This window comes from Lissotriton helveticus, chromosome 11 (assembly GCF_964261635.1).
Source record: "Lissotriton helveticus chromosome 11, aLisHel1.1, whole genome shotgun sequence".
Lineage (NCBI taxonomy): Eukaryota > Metazoa > Chordata > Amphibia > Caudata > Salamandridae > Lissotriton > Lissotriton helveticus.
In genome coordinates, this window is record NC_136072.1 from 807,384,273 (window position 1) to 807,401,529 (window position 17,257).

Consider the following 17,257-nt stretch of genomic DNA (forward strand, 5'->3'; position numbering starts at 1 on the left):
ACATTTATTTTCATAGCTGATACCTGAAGCACTGCTATCTGGCTGCAGACCCAACAGCTTTCTGAGGTATGCGGGATACTTGAGTGGCTTGTTATAGTAATAGTTATAGAATTCTAATAACCATTCAGCCAATGCAATAACCACAACCCTTGTATTATATATACATGTACATATTAGGTAGGGACTAGACTGATCTCATAAAGATAGCAGGATTGTTCAATGTTCAAAGTAGTTCTCATATGTACCTTGCTTCGTATTATGACTGCTGAGATTACTGTGATGATTGTAGGAATTGTGCATAATAAATAACCTATTATTGTGAAATCTCAACAACTGTGCGTTTCTACTGTCCCCAGGTGCCAGAATGGGGATCCATACTTATATATAATGCTTACTTGTAGATGAGAGTTACTCTCAGGGCGGTCTCACTCCTAACATTTCATATCTATATGAGAGTTACTTGCTGTGGTGAAGCATGACTGACACCTATCGATTCTCCTATTCTCTGAAGAGCATATACTGTGTCTCATTCTTCCACCTGGGTCTGCCCCCGATAAGTGGGGTTTGCAACAGATTTGCTTGTATAGTTGTCCATTTTCATCCTCATACACTTGCATCACTGTAGGAGTTCAAGAACATTCACACTCAAGTGTTGAGGATTCTGTCTGATTGAGTTGTGTGGGTGTGGGTAATGTGCTGAGTTTAAGCATATAGTTTTGTTATGTGTGTTGTAATCGTCCATGTTTCGTATGATTTGGTGCCACAAGTTCCAAGACTGCTGCAAAAGAGGAGGGTGTTGCGCTTATGATTGTGATGGTGCTGCCTAAACTGGGTGAAGTTTGCTTTGCCAGTGTCAGATTCCAGATGCTCGAAGCCTCAGCCGCTGTGAGCCTGGTTTCCTACAGCGCTGTGAGGTAAGCAAGCATGAAGGGAGGATCACTAGTGTGTATCATTATTTTGTATTGATTAAAATATTCTGACATATAGCTAAAAACAACAGAAAAAATATCAAGGAGATAATCTTTTTTAGAAACACTTACCTCAGCAGGAGCATTCTGCCAGAGCTCCACGCAGAAATCTTCTTTCATGCATAATGAGGCTGTCTCGTCACTCTGGCACCAGTATTCAGGGCCTTGCTGACACAGTTTAGGGATCTCCGGCTGAACCAGCTTCTGACCAGTCCCCGCTGCACCAAAGCACAGACAAGAAGGGTACTGAGTGATCCACAAATGGGCTTTAGAAATAAACAGGTAAATATTAAAACCGTACTCAAATTTCATCGGCCCCAGAAAAGAAAGCTCAGAAAGCCCTGTTAGGGTTCTAAAGAAAATGTTGACTTATTATATATGATTTCATCTTACATTTGATCTGTGAGGCTACTCCAAGAGACCTAATAGTTAGGCCTCATCTACATAGTTCTCACCAAATTTTCCAAAGAAAAAACAATTGCCATTTCCGAATTTATTGAAGAAGTTATGTGATGGTTCGTCAAAAAGGGATCAATCTTTAATGAGATGCAAAAATATAGTTTCTTATTCAACATGTTTTGGCTCACAATTTATAGAACACATACTCACCTTTAGCTTACCAAATTTGCCATCTGGCCTGTTTACTCTGAATATGACTACATTTCTGTTTTCGTTTTTTTATGACATACCTGCTGTAGGGATGAAAGCCTCCGATGACCTGTGCCTCTGTGCTAACCTTGCATTTTTTCTTTTGCCCATGAAGGTTCCTATGTCTTTTTGCTTTTTGACAACGGTCCCTGAAGCATTGGGACTCCCTGAAAGGCAATTAGCATTCCAAAAGAACACACATTTGGTTCAAATTGAGTCAGGAGATTCTCCATTGGTCTCCCTGTCTTGTAGTCTCAAGGACTAAGGGCCTAATTACAAGTTTGGAGGCCCTACAGTGGATGGTGCAACGCGCCGTCTGCTGTAGGACCACCAAAGCCGTGGTGTGACTGCCTGCCAGATTAGGATTTAAATCATGGTCTGGCAAGTGGTCATGCGGCGGTCTGATGGCGGCAATCTGCTAGGCTCATAGAAAAGCCTATCATGCAGACTGCTGCCAACTGCACCATGCGTGAAGGGGGCGCAAATCCAGGGAGGGACTACATGTGGCTACAGCACTGTCAGCACCTTCCTGCTGGTGAAAGACTGCCGGCCCAGTGGGATCCTTGATCCCAGTGGGGCCGCTGGTCTTGTGGCAATCCGACACCTGCAGTTGTAATACGGCAGATTGTCCCTGTGAGGGTTTCCCTCCCGCAACAACGGGTCCTCCCGACATTTCCAACATGGTGCACACCATCTTCAGGACCGAAGCAAGCTTCAGGACCGGAAGCAAGCTGAGCAGTCCAACACCCTAAGCAGGAAGCAACGGTCCACCAACCAGAGCGCCGCAGGGCAGAGTCATGGACAACAAGGAGATGCCGGGAATCGAACTCAAGGAGAGCGCGGAGAGAAAAGATGCAGACGAGGGAGAGTGGACCGAAGGATCGTTTTAAGCCGAGGAGGAGAAGCCGCAGAGAGAAGAGCGCTCCAGGAGCAATGCCCTGAGTCCAGTACTCCAACAAGAGAAGAGGAGGCTGTGACTCCCAACCTCACGGCCCAGGAGGGTCGTGGGTCAAGGCAAGTGCCCCAAACAGGGTTTTTTCCTTTTAGGGGATGGTAGGCAGGGGTTATGGGCCACACCACCCCACAGCACTATAAATCCTCCTAGCACCTAGGCACAACACAATATGGAGCACGGGTGACGTGAGCACTCTTCTCTGAAATTAGCACCAGACCTAAATAAACTGACTGTGTCCTTTTTCTTGTTTAATGTTCTTTTTCCGGTCTCCTGCTCCTGGGGAGAAAACAAGACTGGGATGAGGCCCTAACAAGTAGAAGACATTTTCCTGTGGACGTGGCATCATTGTGTTTAACTTTTTCTTGTGACTTTCATTGTTTGACATTCCAAACTATGAGACAAGACAGGATCACCCAAAAGATATTGGGATAAAGAGAAAAAGAGCCAGAATAAAGAGACCGAACACCACCCATACTGTCTCCAGTGTACCTGCTTCCGGGAGTGCGGGGTGACCGGGGTAGCCCAAACCCAATGGACTACTTTACTCATAATCTGACCAACAATCTCTCTTTGACCCAGTCTGTGCAAGAACAGGCTGGAGGTTTAGGAAAAGCAGGGTCCCTTATGTTTATTTATATTAACATTATATGTTTTGCAATACTGATTGTGATCATCTCAACGTGTGTGCAAGACTCATGCTTTGCAAATGCTATCATTCTACTCATCACTCAGCTTGCCCGTATCTGTTCGCAAACATGAAGTTTTCTAGAAATAATGGTTGCAAGATAGAGTGCGGACACTGCCAACAGATGACAACCTCATCCCCTACATCTTACTACTGTGATTCTCTTTTTCCATGGCATATATATATATATATATCACTGAAAAAACCATAGGTTTCACACCAGTTAAAGTTAGGAATTAGCATAAAAAAAACTATTAAATTCACTGAAAAAAACATAGGTTTTACACCAGTTATAGTTAGCTGGAAGTTTTCTCGCATAAAACCATTGAAATTCCCACGTTATAGTTAGTTGGACTCACTATAACTTGCGCGTGCAATGCACTGCTGATGACGTTACATATTACATCACTCATGACATGGTCAGTGACATCACTCATGACATCACTGATGACACCATCCAGTAAATGTGTGTCTTTCTGAAAAATAAATATGTGTTATATATGTATATGTTATTGAATATCTTAGTGAATACATATATTAGTGAGTAATGTATAAATATTTAGATATATGTATTAGTGTTTCACTTTGTGTATAAGTGGCTGCATGGGTTTGTGAGTAGCTACATGTGTATGTATATGGGTTATTAGATGTTTTTTTAGTATCAGTATGAGTGTCTGTATGGTTTGGTGGTAGATGCATGAATCACTGACTCTGTTTGTATCTGTTTCGAAGACAGCATATGTGCAGGACTATATGGGTGAATGAGTGTGTATATGTGTGTGTTAGTGAGTGAATGACTGTCTCACTAGTGTCTTTATCAGTAACTACATATGTTTTAATCTAGTATATGTGAATATTGATGTATATTAGTGAGTATATGTGAGAGTGAGCGATTGTAAGAGTTCCTGTTTAAATTAGTATGTGTTTCTATAAGTGATTGTTTAAGAGAGTAAGTATGTGTAAGTTTCCTTAGAAGTAAAGTGGTAGTGTGTGTATAGCTGTATATGCAAATAAATGGATGTTCAATAGTTTATTTGCATGTGTGAGTATGTATGTGAGTAACTTTTGGATGCCTGTCGTTGTGTAACAGGATGTATAGGTGTATCACTACATATGATGAGTGAGTATATGTATGAGTGACTATATAGAACTGTTGGTGAATGAGTGGATGTGTATATAGATGGTGGAATTATTGAATTGGTTGTTGTAAGTGGTATGGGTATCTCCATTTTTTTGAACATTTTAGTTTCTATTTTTGAATATGTGTTTCAAGGGTTACATTACAGAGAAAGGAGGTCTCTCACTCTGTCACAAGGAAGGTGTCATCAGTGATGTCATGAGTGATGTCACTGACCATGTCATGAGTGATGTAATATGTGACGTCATCAGCAGTGCATTGCACGCGCAAGTTATAGTGAGTCCAACTAACTATAACGTGGGAATTTCAATGGTTTTATGCGAGTAAAACTTCCAGCTAACTATAACTGGTGTAAAACCTATGTTTTTTTCAGTGAATTTAATAGGTTTTTTAATGCTAACTCCTAACTATAACTGGTGTGAAACCTATGGTTTTTTCAGTGAATTTCAATGGTTTTTTAATAGCAAATCTTTATAGGTATAAAAAATAATAAATTTTAAAACGAATTTTATATTGTATAATTCTGTCAATTTTTAATTTTTTTTTATTTTTAACCCTGGGGCGCTCCCGGGGCGCGTACCGGTGAACGCACGGGTAAGCGCAATGTTACGGCGCGCCCCGGGGCGCGTACCGGGGAGCGTCCCGTTAGCGCTATTCTCGCGAACGAAAACAACATCGTGACGTTTCGCGTAACCGCGTGATGGGTCATATGACGCACTGCATAAGCGCACTCGGAAGCACGCGAGCGCATACGATCGCGCAACATCTTGACGCGCTTACGCCGCGCGCCCCGGCGCGCACCCTTGAGCACGACTACGGGCGCGCCCCGGGGCGCTTAGCGTAAGCGCGTCGGGTCATGTGACCTGAAAATAACACTTTTCATTGGTTGCTAACTTTTTTTTATAAAGAATGAAATCCCCACCCATTTCCTTCACTTCTTCTTTCACTTTTGTGACTGAAAGACCTGCCTGTTTTGCTGTCGGTTCTTTGTTGGATATCTTGGATTATCATGGCTGCCAGACCATCCAGCAGTGAAGATGACTCCAATGAATTCATTGATGAAGAGCCTCCTCAGCCAAAATACAAAGAACATTTCATCTGGAATTTTTTTTCCATACCTGATCACCAGAAGAAGGTAAATGCTCCAAAAGTGGAGTGCAGGATCTGTCACACAGTCCTGTCACGGGGTAACCCCAATAAAAAATATTCTTTTGGGAACTCCACAATGATTCGCCATGTGGAGAGAAGGCACCCCCAGAATTTTGCCCGGGAAAGTGTCAGGGCTCTGGCACAAAAGGTTCCCAGTGATGGGGCCTCTACATCAACCGGAGGACGAACACCATCGGTGAGGGGGAGATCACAAGAGCAGGTTCCGAACATTCAGCCTGCATTTAACAAAGCCGCCCATAAATGCAGATACTGTGATCAGCTACTTTCCTGTGGGGAGCAAAGTGTTCTGCTCATGGTTCGAGCATTGGAGAACCATCACTGCCGTTACCAGCCCTAATTTTTATTTTTATTTTTTGCTCCTGTTGAGCAGTTTCCATTCCCTGTTTTTGTTGTAGTTCTAAAAAAAGAAAAAAAAAGTTCTTTTCAGAACTACCTCCAATTGTCATCAAAGAGCTATATTCTTAAAAAAATGAAAAAGAGTAAGTGAAGTGAAGTGCATTGATAAATGAAAGGAAAATGAGTAAGAAAGAACAGAAAAGTATGAGAGGAGAAAGGAAGTGAAGTAGGGGGACTGAAAGAAGGTGAGTGTTGGGAACGAAAGTAAGGAGAAGGAGAGTGAACATGGGGAATGTGGTTATTCAAACAAAATGTAGAAAAGGAAGGGGGTGTGGAAGGGTAAGAAAAGATGCATTGCTGGAGTTGCATCATTTTTGTGACACTCTCCAGCAATGCATCACTTTTGCGCTTACAGATACGTCTGAAATACTGACGTATCTAAAAGTACTTGCGACATAATACGTCATATATTTAATATGACGCATGAGTAGAAGACTGAAGGCCTCATTTATGAGGCCATGCGTCACTTTTACGCCACCGGTGCGTCACTTTTTGTGACGTACCAGTGCTGTTAAAAATGCACCTTATTCAGTCATATTTACAAAGTGACGCATCTAGGTAGATGCATCACTTTGTAAACCCCTGCGCCACATTATACCTACGTCAGGTGTAATGTATGCAAAAGAGACGTATTGACGCAAGAAAGGGTCGTAGAGGTGACGCAGTAAAATCTATGAGATATCACTATATCACTTTTATGACGCTGTTGCGTCCAAATCTTGCGCCTGTTTCACAGCAGGCGTAAGACTGGTACAGGCCCTTTCACATGGGGCCTGGCCCCATGTGAAAGGATGCATTGCTGGAGTTGCATCATTTTTGTGACACACTCCAGCAATGCATCACTTTTGCGCTTACAGATACGTCTGAAATACTGACATATCTAAAAGTACTTGCAACATAATACGTCATATATTTAATATGACGCACGAGTAGAAAACTGAAGGCCTCATTTATGAGGCCATGCGTCACTTTTACGCCACCGGTGCGTCACTTTTTGTGACGCACCAGTGCTGTTGAAAATGCACCTTATTCAGTCATATTTACAAAGTGACACATCTAGGTAGATGCATCACTTTGTAAACCCCTGCGCCACATTATACCTACGTCAGGTGTAATGTATGCAAAAGGGACATATTGACGCAAGAAAGGGTCATAGAGGTGACGCAGTAAAATCTATGAGATATCACTATGTCACTTTTATGACGCTGTTGCGTCCAAATCTTGCGCCTGTTTCACAGCAGGCGTAAGACTGATGCAGGCCCATTCACATGGGGCCTGGCCCCATGTGAAAGGATGCATTTCTGGAGTTGCATAATTTTTGTGACAGACTCCAGCAATGCATCACTTTTGACTTACAGATACGTCTGAAATACTGACGTATCTAAAAGTACTTGCGACATAATACGTCATATATTTAATATGACGCATGAGTAGAAGACTGAAGGCCTCATTTATGAGGCCATGCATCACTTTTACGCCACCGGTGCGTCACTTTTTGTGACGCACCAGTCCTGTTAAAAATGCACCTTATTGAGTCATATTTACAAAGTGACGCATCTAGGTAGATGCGTCACTTTGTAAACCCCTGCGCCACATTATACCTACGTCAGGTGTAATGTATGCAAAATGAGTATATTGACACAAGAAAGGGTCGTAGAGGTGACGCAGTGAATGAACGGGGTTTTCCCCCATGCTACGCTCCCCGGTACGCTCCCCGGTGCGCGTACCGGGCGCTCCCCCCGCGAAAACCGAATTTTTTTTTTTTTTTTTTTACCCGAGGGACCCTTTTATGGCCCCCACATCAAACCTAGGGGGGCAGGGGGGGTCTACCCTGCCCCCTTTTGGTTATTTCCCCCTTTGTTTTTACCACCTCTTGTGTCTCGATCCTACCGAGACACAAGATGGCGGCCGCTCCGGACTGTTTCGAATGTTTACAGACACCCAAGAGCCAATCAGCTTTCCGTGCGCAAGTCGCGTGGCGCGCCCGGAGCGCTCCCCGGAGCGCGTACCGGGGCGCGGCTATAGATATATAACATTTTCTGAACCTAAATTACTCAAAATCCTCTGGAGCACATATCTTGAGACATAGCAAAGGCACATCGGGCTACCAGTCCCTACAATTTTGCCAAGTTTGGTGAAAATCCATTCAGCCGTTCGAGCTAAAAGTGCGACCGACCGCCCTATGGAAATTAACATGGGGAAAACACGTTTTAGGACCCCCCTTTTATCTCAGGCCCCGCTTGACGAATCCCCCCCAAACTTTCAGGGAAGGACCGGAGCGCCACGAAGCAAAGTTGCTGAAAATTTCAGGCAGATTTCTCCACCGGCGCCAAAGTTATTCCAAATAGAATGTTACGATTTCCCTATGGAAATCAATCCTTTTTTTTTAAGTTCAAATCTTTTTTATTGAGCAATAACAAAAATGATAACGGCCATAAGGCGTCAGTAGAATTACAATCGTATTGGAGTGATGCTGTAATCAAACATGGATCAGTACATATAAAACAATACATACATGCATACAGTAAAGGAAAATAAAATATATTGAAAACAAGAAATTAAGCATCAGTCCGGGTCTGTAAAAGAGATGAGATGAATGAATAAACAAGATAAACAAAATAACATACCATCATTGCATTCCTACGGTTGTACACAGTTCCGTAGAGCCCTCCATCCAGATCTAGCCATATAATACCAGGTATACTTTGTCGCCCCTGCACAGTGTGTCTAAGGCTGATAGCCCCATGGGTACAGGTTATAACCAGTACAGTTCATGCAGCGGGCACCCCACACTTTACTAAGTATTGACCTCATTAGTTAGTACTTCATGGTGGGTCGAAGGTGAAGGAGGCCTGATCTAAGGAAGACCATAGTTTTTTGTTGGTAACTTGCCATGGTGATGAGTGTAGAGCGGGATTGTCGGTGCCCCTAATACAGGATAGCCATTCCCTCCAGGCATTGAAAGAGACCTCAGCCGCTGATTTCCAATTGCAGAGGACCACCTTGCATGCTAATGTTAGCAATTAAATAACATGTGTGGAAGGTCACCAATACCCGAGGAGCAGTTCCAGCAAGTCGGTGTGTCTCGCAGGCCAACCTTAAATAGTCGCTGTGGGGTCCAGAATGCCCTGTTAAGAATCATATACTTGGTCTGTGATAGTATCGGCGAGACCTTATGTGTGAGTGCTGAAGCATGTATCCTGACCCAGTCTATGCTTATGCCAGTGTTGTTTGGTTCTGATTCCCATTTGGCTTCATTGCGTCTCATCGATTTGTTGGGTGTTGGTGCAAGAAGTTTATATATTTTTGAGACAAAATGTCCAGAGGAATGAAGGTGAGGTAGCATAGATTTTAGCCAAGGCGTCGCTAGCTTGAATGTTCTAGTGGATAGGGTGGACTTTAGCTTCAGGAAAGCGTAAAAGTCGATTGGTAACAGGGAGTATCTAGCCTGCAGAGTCGAGAATGGCAGTGGCATGTTATTTTCGTGGAGATCTGCAACCACATTGATACCTTTATCAGACCAGTGGTCCCATATGACGGGCGATCCGCCGATTTTAATTGACGGGTTACGCCATAAAGATGCAGAAGATGAATTATGGATTTGCAGACCAGTGTTGTGAACGCGATCTATCCGCAAAAGAGCCCTCTTGGTATTAAGCATGATGTATTTAGAGGTCGTAAGGTGAGAGAGGTCCATTGTAAGCACAGCAGAGAGCGGGGCCTTGCCGATAATGGATTTCTCAATATCAATCCATAAGGGCGTATAAGTAGGGTCTTCGGCAAACCAGGAAGCTCCCTGCTTACAGAGAAAGGCGGTTTGGTAGTTTCTGAAATTTGGTAAACCTAAGCCCCCTTTAAGCTTTGGCAGTTGCAGTTTCTTCATGGCAACTCTCGGTTTCTTCCCTTTCCACAGGAAGTCCGTGAACGACTTCTCAACTTTATGTAGAAAGTCCTCCGTGAAGGTCATGGGGAGCATACATGCCATGTAATTTACCAAGGGACTGATCATCATTTTTAATGTTTCCGCCCTACCCCACCATAAGAGGAATTTAGGAGACCAGCCATCTAATAGTTTTTGTATTTTTTTATAGAGTATCTCCTCATTAATTTTTAGGGTGGCTATCAAATCCCTTTCAAATTCCAATCCTAAATATTTAAAACTCTTCGGCTGCCAGGTAAGCCCGGAGTCGCCCAGGATGTTTTTATCACACAGGTTGTTTAATGATTTCACCTCAGTTTTATCCTTGTTCAGGGAGTATCCAGATACACTTGAGAATTCTTCGATCGTGGAGAGTAACGCCGGTATAGCCTTATCAGCTTTTTCACTCATGACCAATACGTCATCAGCATAGGCCGTGAGTTTAATTGTACAGCCTGCGAACCGAATTCCTGCAATTTCAGGATTTTCCCTAATATAGTACAGAAAGGGCTCAATTGCCAGGAGGAATAAGGACGGGGACAATGGACAACCCTGCCTAGTACCTTGCTCTAGACTAAAGGGGGAGGAAAAGGCGCCACCAGCCCGTACTCTAGCGGAGGGACAGGCATAGAGGGACATGACTAATTTAGTGAATAGGGGACCCAGGTCGAACTTGTGTAGTACAGCATTTAAATAAGTCCAGTCTACTTTGTCGAACGCTTTTTCAGCGTCTAGTGTAATTGCTACGGTGGGTGTGGATAAGAATTTCGCTTTTTCAATAACGTGAGCCAGAATTCTCGTGTTATCGCTCGAGAGCCTGTTCTTCAGGAAACCCGCTTGCGAGGGATGTATTAGGGACGGCAGGACCTTCTGGATGCGTTTTGCTAAAATCGAAGCCAGGAGCTTGCAATCTAAGTTTATCAGTGAGATAGGCCTGTAATTTTTGGGGAGTTTATGATCTTTGCCTTCCTTGGGTATTACAGCAATTACGGCTTCTGCCATAGTTCCCTTAACCTCTCCTGTGGTGCTAATTTCATGAAAAACTTCTAATAGAGGAGTTGCAAGAATATGGGCAAAGGTCTTATAAAATGGTGCTGTGTAGCCATCAGGGCCAGGAGCTTTCCCCTTTTTTAGGGATTTGATCGCGCTAACAACCTCCGATTCAGAGATCGGTTCATTCAAGGATTCCCTTTCTGCGGTCGTAGGTGTTGGGAGTGTGCAATTTGAGAGGTACTTCTTCATTTTTTCACTGTCAACGTGTACGTTCCTAGCATAGAGTTTCTCATAAAAGTCTTTGAAAATATTCACAATCTTAGTGGGATCAGAGTTAGGAGTACCATTTCCATCGAGTAAGGAAGTAATGGTGTTCTTTTGAATTTTAAATTTAAGATAGGCCGCTAGCCCCTTCCCTGCTTTGTTCGAGTCACAGATTTTAAAACGCTTCCTCTTGTCCAGCCAAATTCCTGCCTTTTCACTGATAAGTTTGTTATATGTGTATTTTTAATTGGACAATTCAGTTAGGACTGCAGGGTTTCTACTCATCAGGTATTTGCGCTGGAGTTTTGAAATGTCCTCTTCTAACTTCAACAAGGCCGCGGTGCGGTTCTTATTAATTGCAGAGGATATTTTTATAATAAGTCCCCTTATAGTGGATTTCAGTGCCTCCCAACGGATGGTGTCTGAGGTGTCCCCTCTCTTGTTTAACAGTAAGAAATCTTTAATGGCAGTGTCAAGGGTTTCTTTATGTTTCGTGTCATTAAGAATATTATCATTGAATCGCCACATAGACTGACGGGTAGATGGTTTAATATTAGATAGTGTGAGGGAGACGCAGGAATGATCAGAGACTAATCTGGGAGCAATGTCCGCATCCTCAACTCTTGCCACCGCGTTTTTAGATATGAGTATATAGTCAATTCTCGAAAACGAGTCATGTGGTGGGGAGTAGAAGGAATAGTCTCTACCATCAGGATGTAGTAAGCGCCACGTGTCTACCATATGGAACCTATTGCACAGTTTCATGAACGCCTTATGGGCTCTGCCTGGGCGAAAGACGCATTTAGAGTCTCTATCTAGTATAGGATCATATGGGAGATTGAAATCGCCCGCCAAAATATGGACTGCCGTGTCGGGGATGGAAATGATCTGCTTCGTGAGGCCTACCCAGAAAGACGGATCGTGTGTATTTGGGGCATAAATAGTCGTGATAAAGAATTCAGTGTCATCTTTGAGTAGTTTCGCCGAAATCCATCTACCTTTCGTGTCTGTTGTAGTAGAGACTACCTCCACATTTGCATTCTTGGCCACTAGCATCACCAACCCATTCTTTTTTTAGATTGCTTCAGAGCCTATCACTTCGGTGTAGTATTTGTTGCGCAGTGTGTGAAATTGCTTCGCCTCTAGTTTTGTCTCCTGCACTAAGGCTATATCTCCACGCTGCCTACGTAGATAATCAAGTATCTTTTGCCGTTTAACCGGTTGGTTAAGGCCTTTCAAGTTCAACGATAATATTCTAAGGTTAGCTATAGTTGTTGTCCCTATTGGAGTGTCTATAACAGGAGCCATCAATTATACAACAAGTGATATCGTCTCATGACCCATGCATATGCATAAAAATTGGATCGAGAAGAGAGTCTCATACCTTTGGCAAAACCAGCAGTGTCATATCTCGCGTTGAATACAGGGCTAGTACAATATGCAGGAAATTGAAGGACAGAGCATAAGTCCCGGAACGTAATGTGGTGCAATGGACGCAAGCTAGGATGCAAGATGGACAAAACTAAACAAAACAATATACAAAATGCGAAAACAATCCCCCCCTTCACCCCTACCAACCCCCCTCCACCCTCCTCCCTCACCCACAGCCCACCCCTCCGTCCCCAGTAGTAGAAACAACAGAACATGGCGACTCGGGAATGACAACCACAAGGCCGCCTCCAAGCAGCTTACTCATAACTATTAATCTAAAAATAAGCCAAGTATGTAGGCAACAATAAACAACAATGGTGCCACAACATTGAGCACAGGAAAGTCAATGCATTGACTTCAGTATCGTGAACCAAGCACAACAGTAACTGTAGAAGAATTATCGTGGGTGCACCTGACATCAAGGGGGAGTGCTACAAAACAACACCACATCATAGCACTTCTTTGAGGTCCAAGAGGGACACGAGCAATATCATGGTAGCATAGATATAACCATTATGATACAGCTATTAAATCAGGGATTCAAGAGATCGTTCTTATACAGATCCGGGTACCAGAGGATTCGCTGGCAGCGGGCCCAAAGGGAACATAGACCAGTACCGTGCCGAACAGAGCAGGCCAGAACCAGCCCCCATGTGAGTGGGCCCTAATTGGACATCGTCCAAATCCAGTCGTGGTCATCAGCCATGTAGCAATACCGGACAAGAGACCCTCATATCGGTTCCAGGTCAAATAGGGACTTCTATGAGGATCCAGGAACATGAGAGTAATAGTACCAGTACCAAAGCCCCAAGCCTAAACTCATCCTAGGCCAGATGAAGAGGCTCCTTGTTGAGCTGAAGGGGAGACTTCCATGGTGCCATCTCCGTGGTCGAACAGGAGTTGTCGCAGTTTTCGCGGGTCAGAGAACACATGAGTCACACCTTGTATAGTTCAGTTCAAGAAGTCTTTATTCGATTAGTCAATCATAAAAGACAATAAAAATACAATAAATATACATATTAAACGGTTAGTACAAATATTAAATCAGTAGTAAACTAATCAGCTTCTTAAACAATTATACAATAAAAGAAATGAATAAACACACATGGACAGCCAGCATCAGCATATTACAGAGGACTATGCGGTCACAATACAATTGTTTTTAATGGACCTGCTTCTAAGCACCCATGACCACCCGAGAAATTTAGCCACCCCCACAACAATGAGAGGATCCAGGGTAACTTTTAGCAATCTTGTGGCTTCAACTGCCAATCTAGTTCCTAAATGCCTGCACACAGGCTTTAGCCATTTGGCTCTGGGGGCAGAATATAGGGGGCACACATATAGCAGATGCTCTATGCTCTCCCTAGTACCTTGACAGTAAGGACAGAAGCCCGAGCTAACTGTTCCCCATTTTCTTGTAAACTCCCCGATGGGAAGTGAACCGCATCTGAGTTGAAAAAATAATTTGCGGTCCAGGGGTTTAGTAATAATATCCCAGAACCCCTCTAGCTTGGGTATATCCTTATGTACAATAAACAAGCCAGTGAGGTTGCATGGGTTGGTTTCCATGTACAAGTTGTGGGTTACCCAGTTCCAGTATCTAAGTTTAAGATCCCTTTTAGAAGGGAAAATGGCTGAGTTGGGCGAGAACCACAAATCACCATGACCAAGGGCCAGCAGAATAGACTTAAGGTCCTTAAACCATCCAATATTGGAGGCACAAGGGCTATTCTTAACCTCCAAACAAGCTTCTGCATAATAATGGAGTTCTGGCGTAGTCCATAAACGGCGCCAGAAGGCAAGGGGACGGAATCTTGCCTGGTCAACCACCGGGTAACAACCTAAATCATACAGGAGGGGGATTATTGGGGTCGACATAGGAAGCCCTACTGCCTGTCTTAAAAACTTGTTGTGCGCATGCTTTAGGGAGTCCAGATTACTACCACCCCATAGTTCGGCACCATAGAGGATCGCTGGTAGAACCTTGCCACCATAGATCTTGATGAGCGGGGACATTGGCCTAGTAAATGACCCTTTGTGCTCTTTTAACAGTGCTCCGCCTAGCTGTTTCTGTTTCATGGTCATTAATTCAATCTGGTGAGTCCAGCTCAGAGTGTCGCTAAAAGTGACACCTAGGTAGGTGAAGTGTTTTGTTTGCTCCAGGGGGATGCCCCCCAAAGTGACCCTGGCATTTATTGACTTTCTCCCCCTTAAGACCATAAATTTGGTTTTGGAGACATTCACCTCCAGCTCATGCTCGCTGCAGAAACTCTCAAACCTTGACAGGGCAAGCTGCAAGCCCTGCCTGGTGCGTGAAAGCAAGAGAGTGTCGTCAGCGAACATGAGCAGGGGGATTCTCATGCCGGCCAAAGTTGGAGCATCCGTGGAAGAGTTGTCAAAATACTTGGTAACTCTATTAATATATAGAGAGAACAAGGTCGGTGCCAATACACAACCTTGCCTGACACCCTTGGCCACTGGAAACTTCACCTTGTATAGTTACTCTAAACTTCGTTGGACCAATAAAGCCATACATGTGACCAAGTGACTTCAGTTGGGGCCTCAATGCTAGGAAGGCTTTCCTGATTTCCATAATCCTAACTATAACTACCTACTGGCGACCGCCAGTAGGTAATATATATATATATATATATATATATATATATTTAACAAAACAAAACCCTTTAAGGCATACAGTGACGCATAAATTATGCAAAAAAGAAGGAGAGAACTCTGGGTAGTTCTCAAGTTTAGGTGGACAGCTGCTCCTGTTAGAGCACTCTCAACACCAGCGACACTCTAGATCTGCTCACCTCAAATGTCTGTTTTTCTATCAAAGTCTTTATATATATATACAAAATGAACAGGATCCCATTTAAGGTGAGGCCACATGAATACCAAATCAGATCACAGTTCTTTATTGATTGTTTGCCAGCAAGCCCTTCTGAAGGCACAGCCATCGGTTCAATCTGTCGCCAGACGCGTTTCCTTTCTTCAGTGGCGTAAGCATGTGACAGCGCTGCTGCTCGTGCACCATTATTTTAAAAACCTGCCTCAGTGGGTGTGGCTGCTTGGCCTTCTCGTCATTGTAGTACGCAGACATTCCTTCCTAGTGGATGCGCTGTTACATTAAAAATTAAAACTTGATCTTGGATGTAAACTTCCTTCAGGGGACCTGCCCCGCTTTGTAACAGTCAATAAGAGCAGGGGGGCGTTGCTTGAACTCCGCCGAGCATGGACGCCTGAGCCCCGAGCTCTGGGCCGATCTCGGCGCTTATCCTGTTTTAGACCTTCCCCAGCAGCGCCGGCGACCAAGCGTGGCACCTAGGGGGCGCGGAGTGCCTCGGCAGTGGTGGTGTGCGAGGAGAGGCCCTCGGCTGCAACGAGCCCGGAGAACAAAGAGAAGCCCGGACCGAGGCGACCGGCCATCTTGCCGGAGGCCTAACACGACTACCGGATCCCCGGCCTCAATTTACGAGGAGCCATCCGGAAACCCGGCCCCCCGCAGGCAAGCGGAAGCTGGTGCCAGCCCGGCGACGGCCCCCTGGCAAATATAGACGCGGGCGCCCGATTGGAACAGCCGGCAAAGAGACCTTTGGCCTGTGAAACGCCTGCAGCGCCACCAGGCCGATTCGGGCAGCACCGCACTGGCCACGAGATGCGGTAAGGAGGAACTGGAGAAGATTACCGTCTCTCCCCTGAACCAGCTACACACAGGACAACCCAGGGGGGACACCAGTAGCGCTGCCTCAGCCAGCCTTCCCCCCCCCCTTCGCACCATAAACACTCTGGTGCCCTCCTGCCCTATGTGTCAAAAGACACGAATAAACGATGACTTACCTGAAGGTTGTTTCCTGCTCCTGATTTTCTGGGGTCGGCAGTGGCTCCAGCCCCATGCACCGTCAAGGAGAAGCAGGTCCTGCGAGGAAGAAAACAAAACCGATTCCAAAGAAGTTCAAGGAGCAACGAGGCTGCTGCTGGGTGAATGACTAACCCTGCACTGCCATCTAGTGGTCATTGTCCTACACTGCAGCAAGAACACAAAGCAAGAAAGAAACAAGCCCGAGACAAACCAAAGGACACACAGCAGCGAGAGAACATCTGCCACACAATAACTGACTGCGCCCACGAAAATACTGTGGCGACTGGGTTGTGGTCGCTGGCCGGGAGCGGAGGGCCCCGGTGAGTGGTGCTGCGGCGTCGTCACACCCGGGCAGCGGCGCGGCACGATTGCCGGGGGGAGCGACGTCTGGAGCAGACACGACAGGCGCCGTTTGCTGCGAGGAGTGGCGCTGCCTTGCGGCCTGCTGTCTGAACCATCGGAGACACGGGCCCCGTCCCGGAACAAGTGGCTCAGGAGCTGGGAGCGGTGAGTGGTGCTCGATCTGCTGGGACAGTTGCACGTCCCCGGTGGACCTCGCCGGCGGGCGCTGGGGGTGGCGAGTGGTGCCCCCATTGGAGCGTGCCCCCATTGGAGCGGCGTGTACCGCTGGGCCTCCAACGTCACTTGGAGCGTGGGCTGGTGGCCGGACTTTCTTGCACGGGCGGCCCCCCGAGCCACAGTCCTGGTCAGTTGTCTGGACGGAACTACGGGGAGCGTGGTTCCCATTGCAGTCCGGAGCACAGCGAGGTTGACTCTTGGCGATTGGCGCGATCGACGAGACCCAGGGCTGCGCCATGGGGAAGC

General features: G+C 45.3%; 1 protein-coding gene across 1 annotated transcript in view; it reads right to left on the bottom strand.

The window, feature by feature from the left end:
* Window positions 1–16,466, bottom strand: part of LOC144790897 (uncharacterized) — a 127,870-nt gene extending 111,404 nt beyond the window's left edge. Inside the window, exons 1-4 of the mRNA XM_078665541.1 lie at window positions 16,411–16,466; window positions 10,845–11,353; window positions 1,658–1,783; window positions 1,041–1,186 (exon numbers count right to left, since the gene is read on the bottom strand). Coding sequence (XP_078521667.1) covers window positions 1,041–1,186; window positions 1,658–1,783; window positions 10,845–11,353; window positions 16,411–16,466 — 837 coding nt within the window. The remainder of the gene's footprint in view (window positions 1–1,040; window positions 1,187–1,657; window positions 1,784–10,844; window positions 11,354–16,410) is intronic.
* Between the last annotated feature and the right edge of the window lie 791 nt (window positions 16,467–17,257).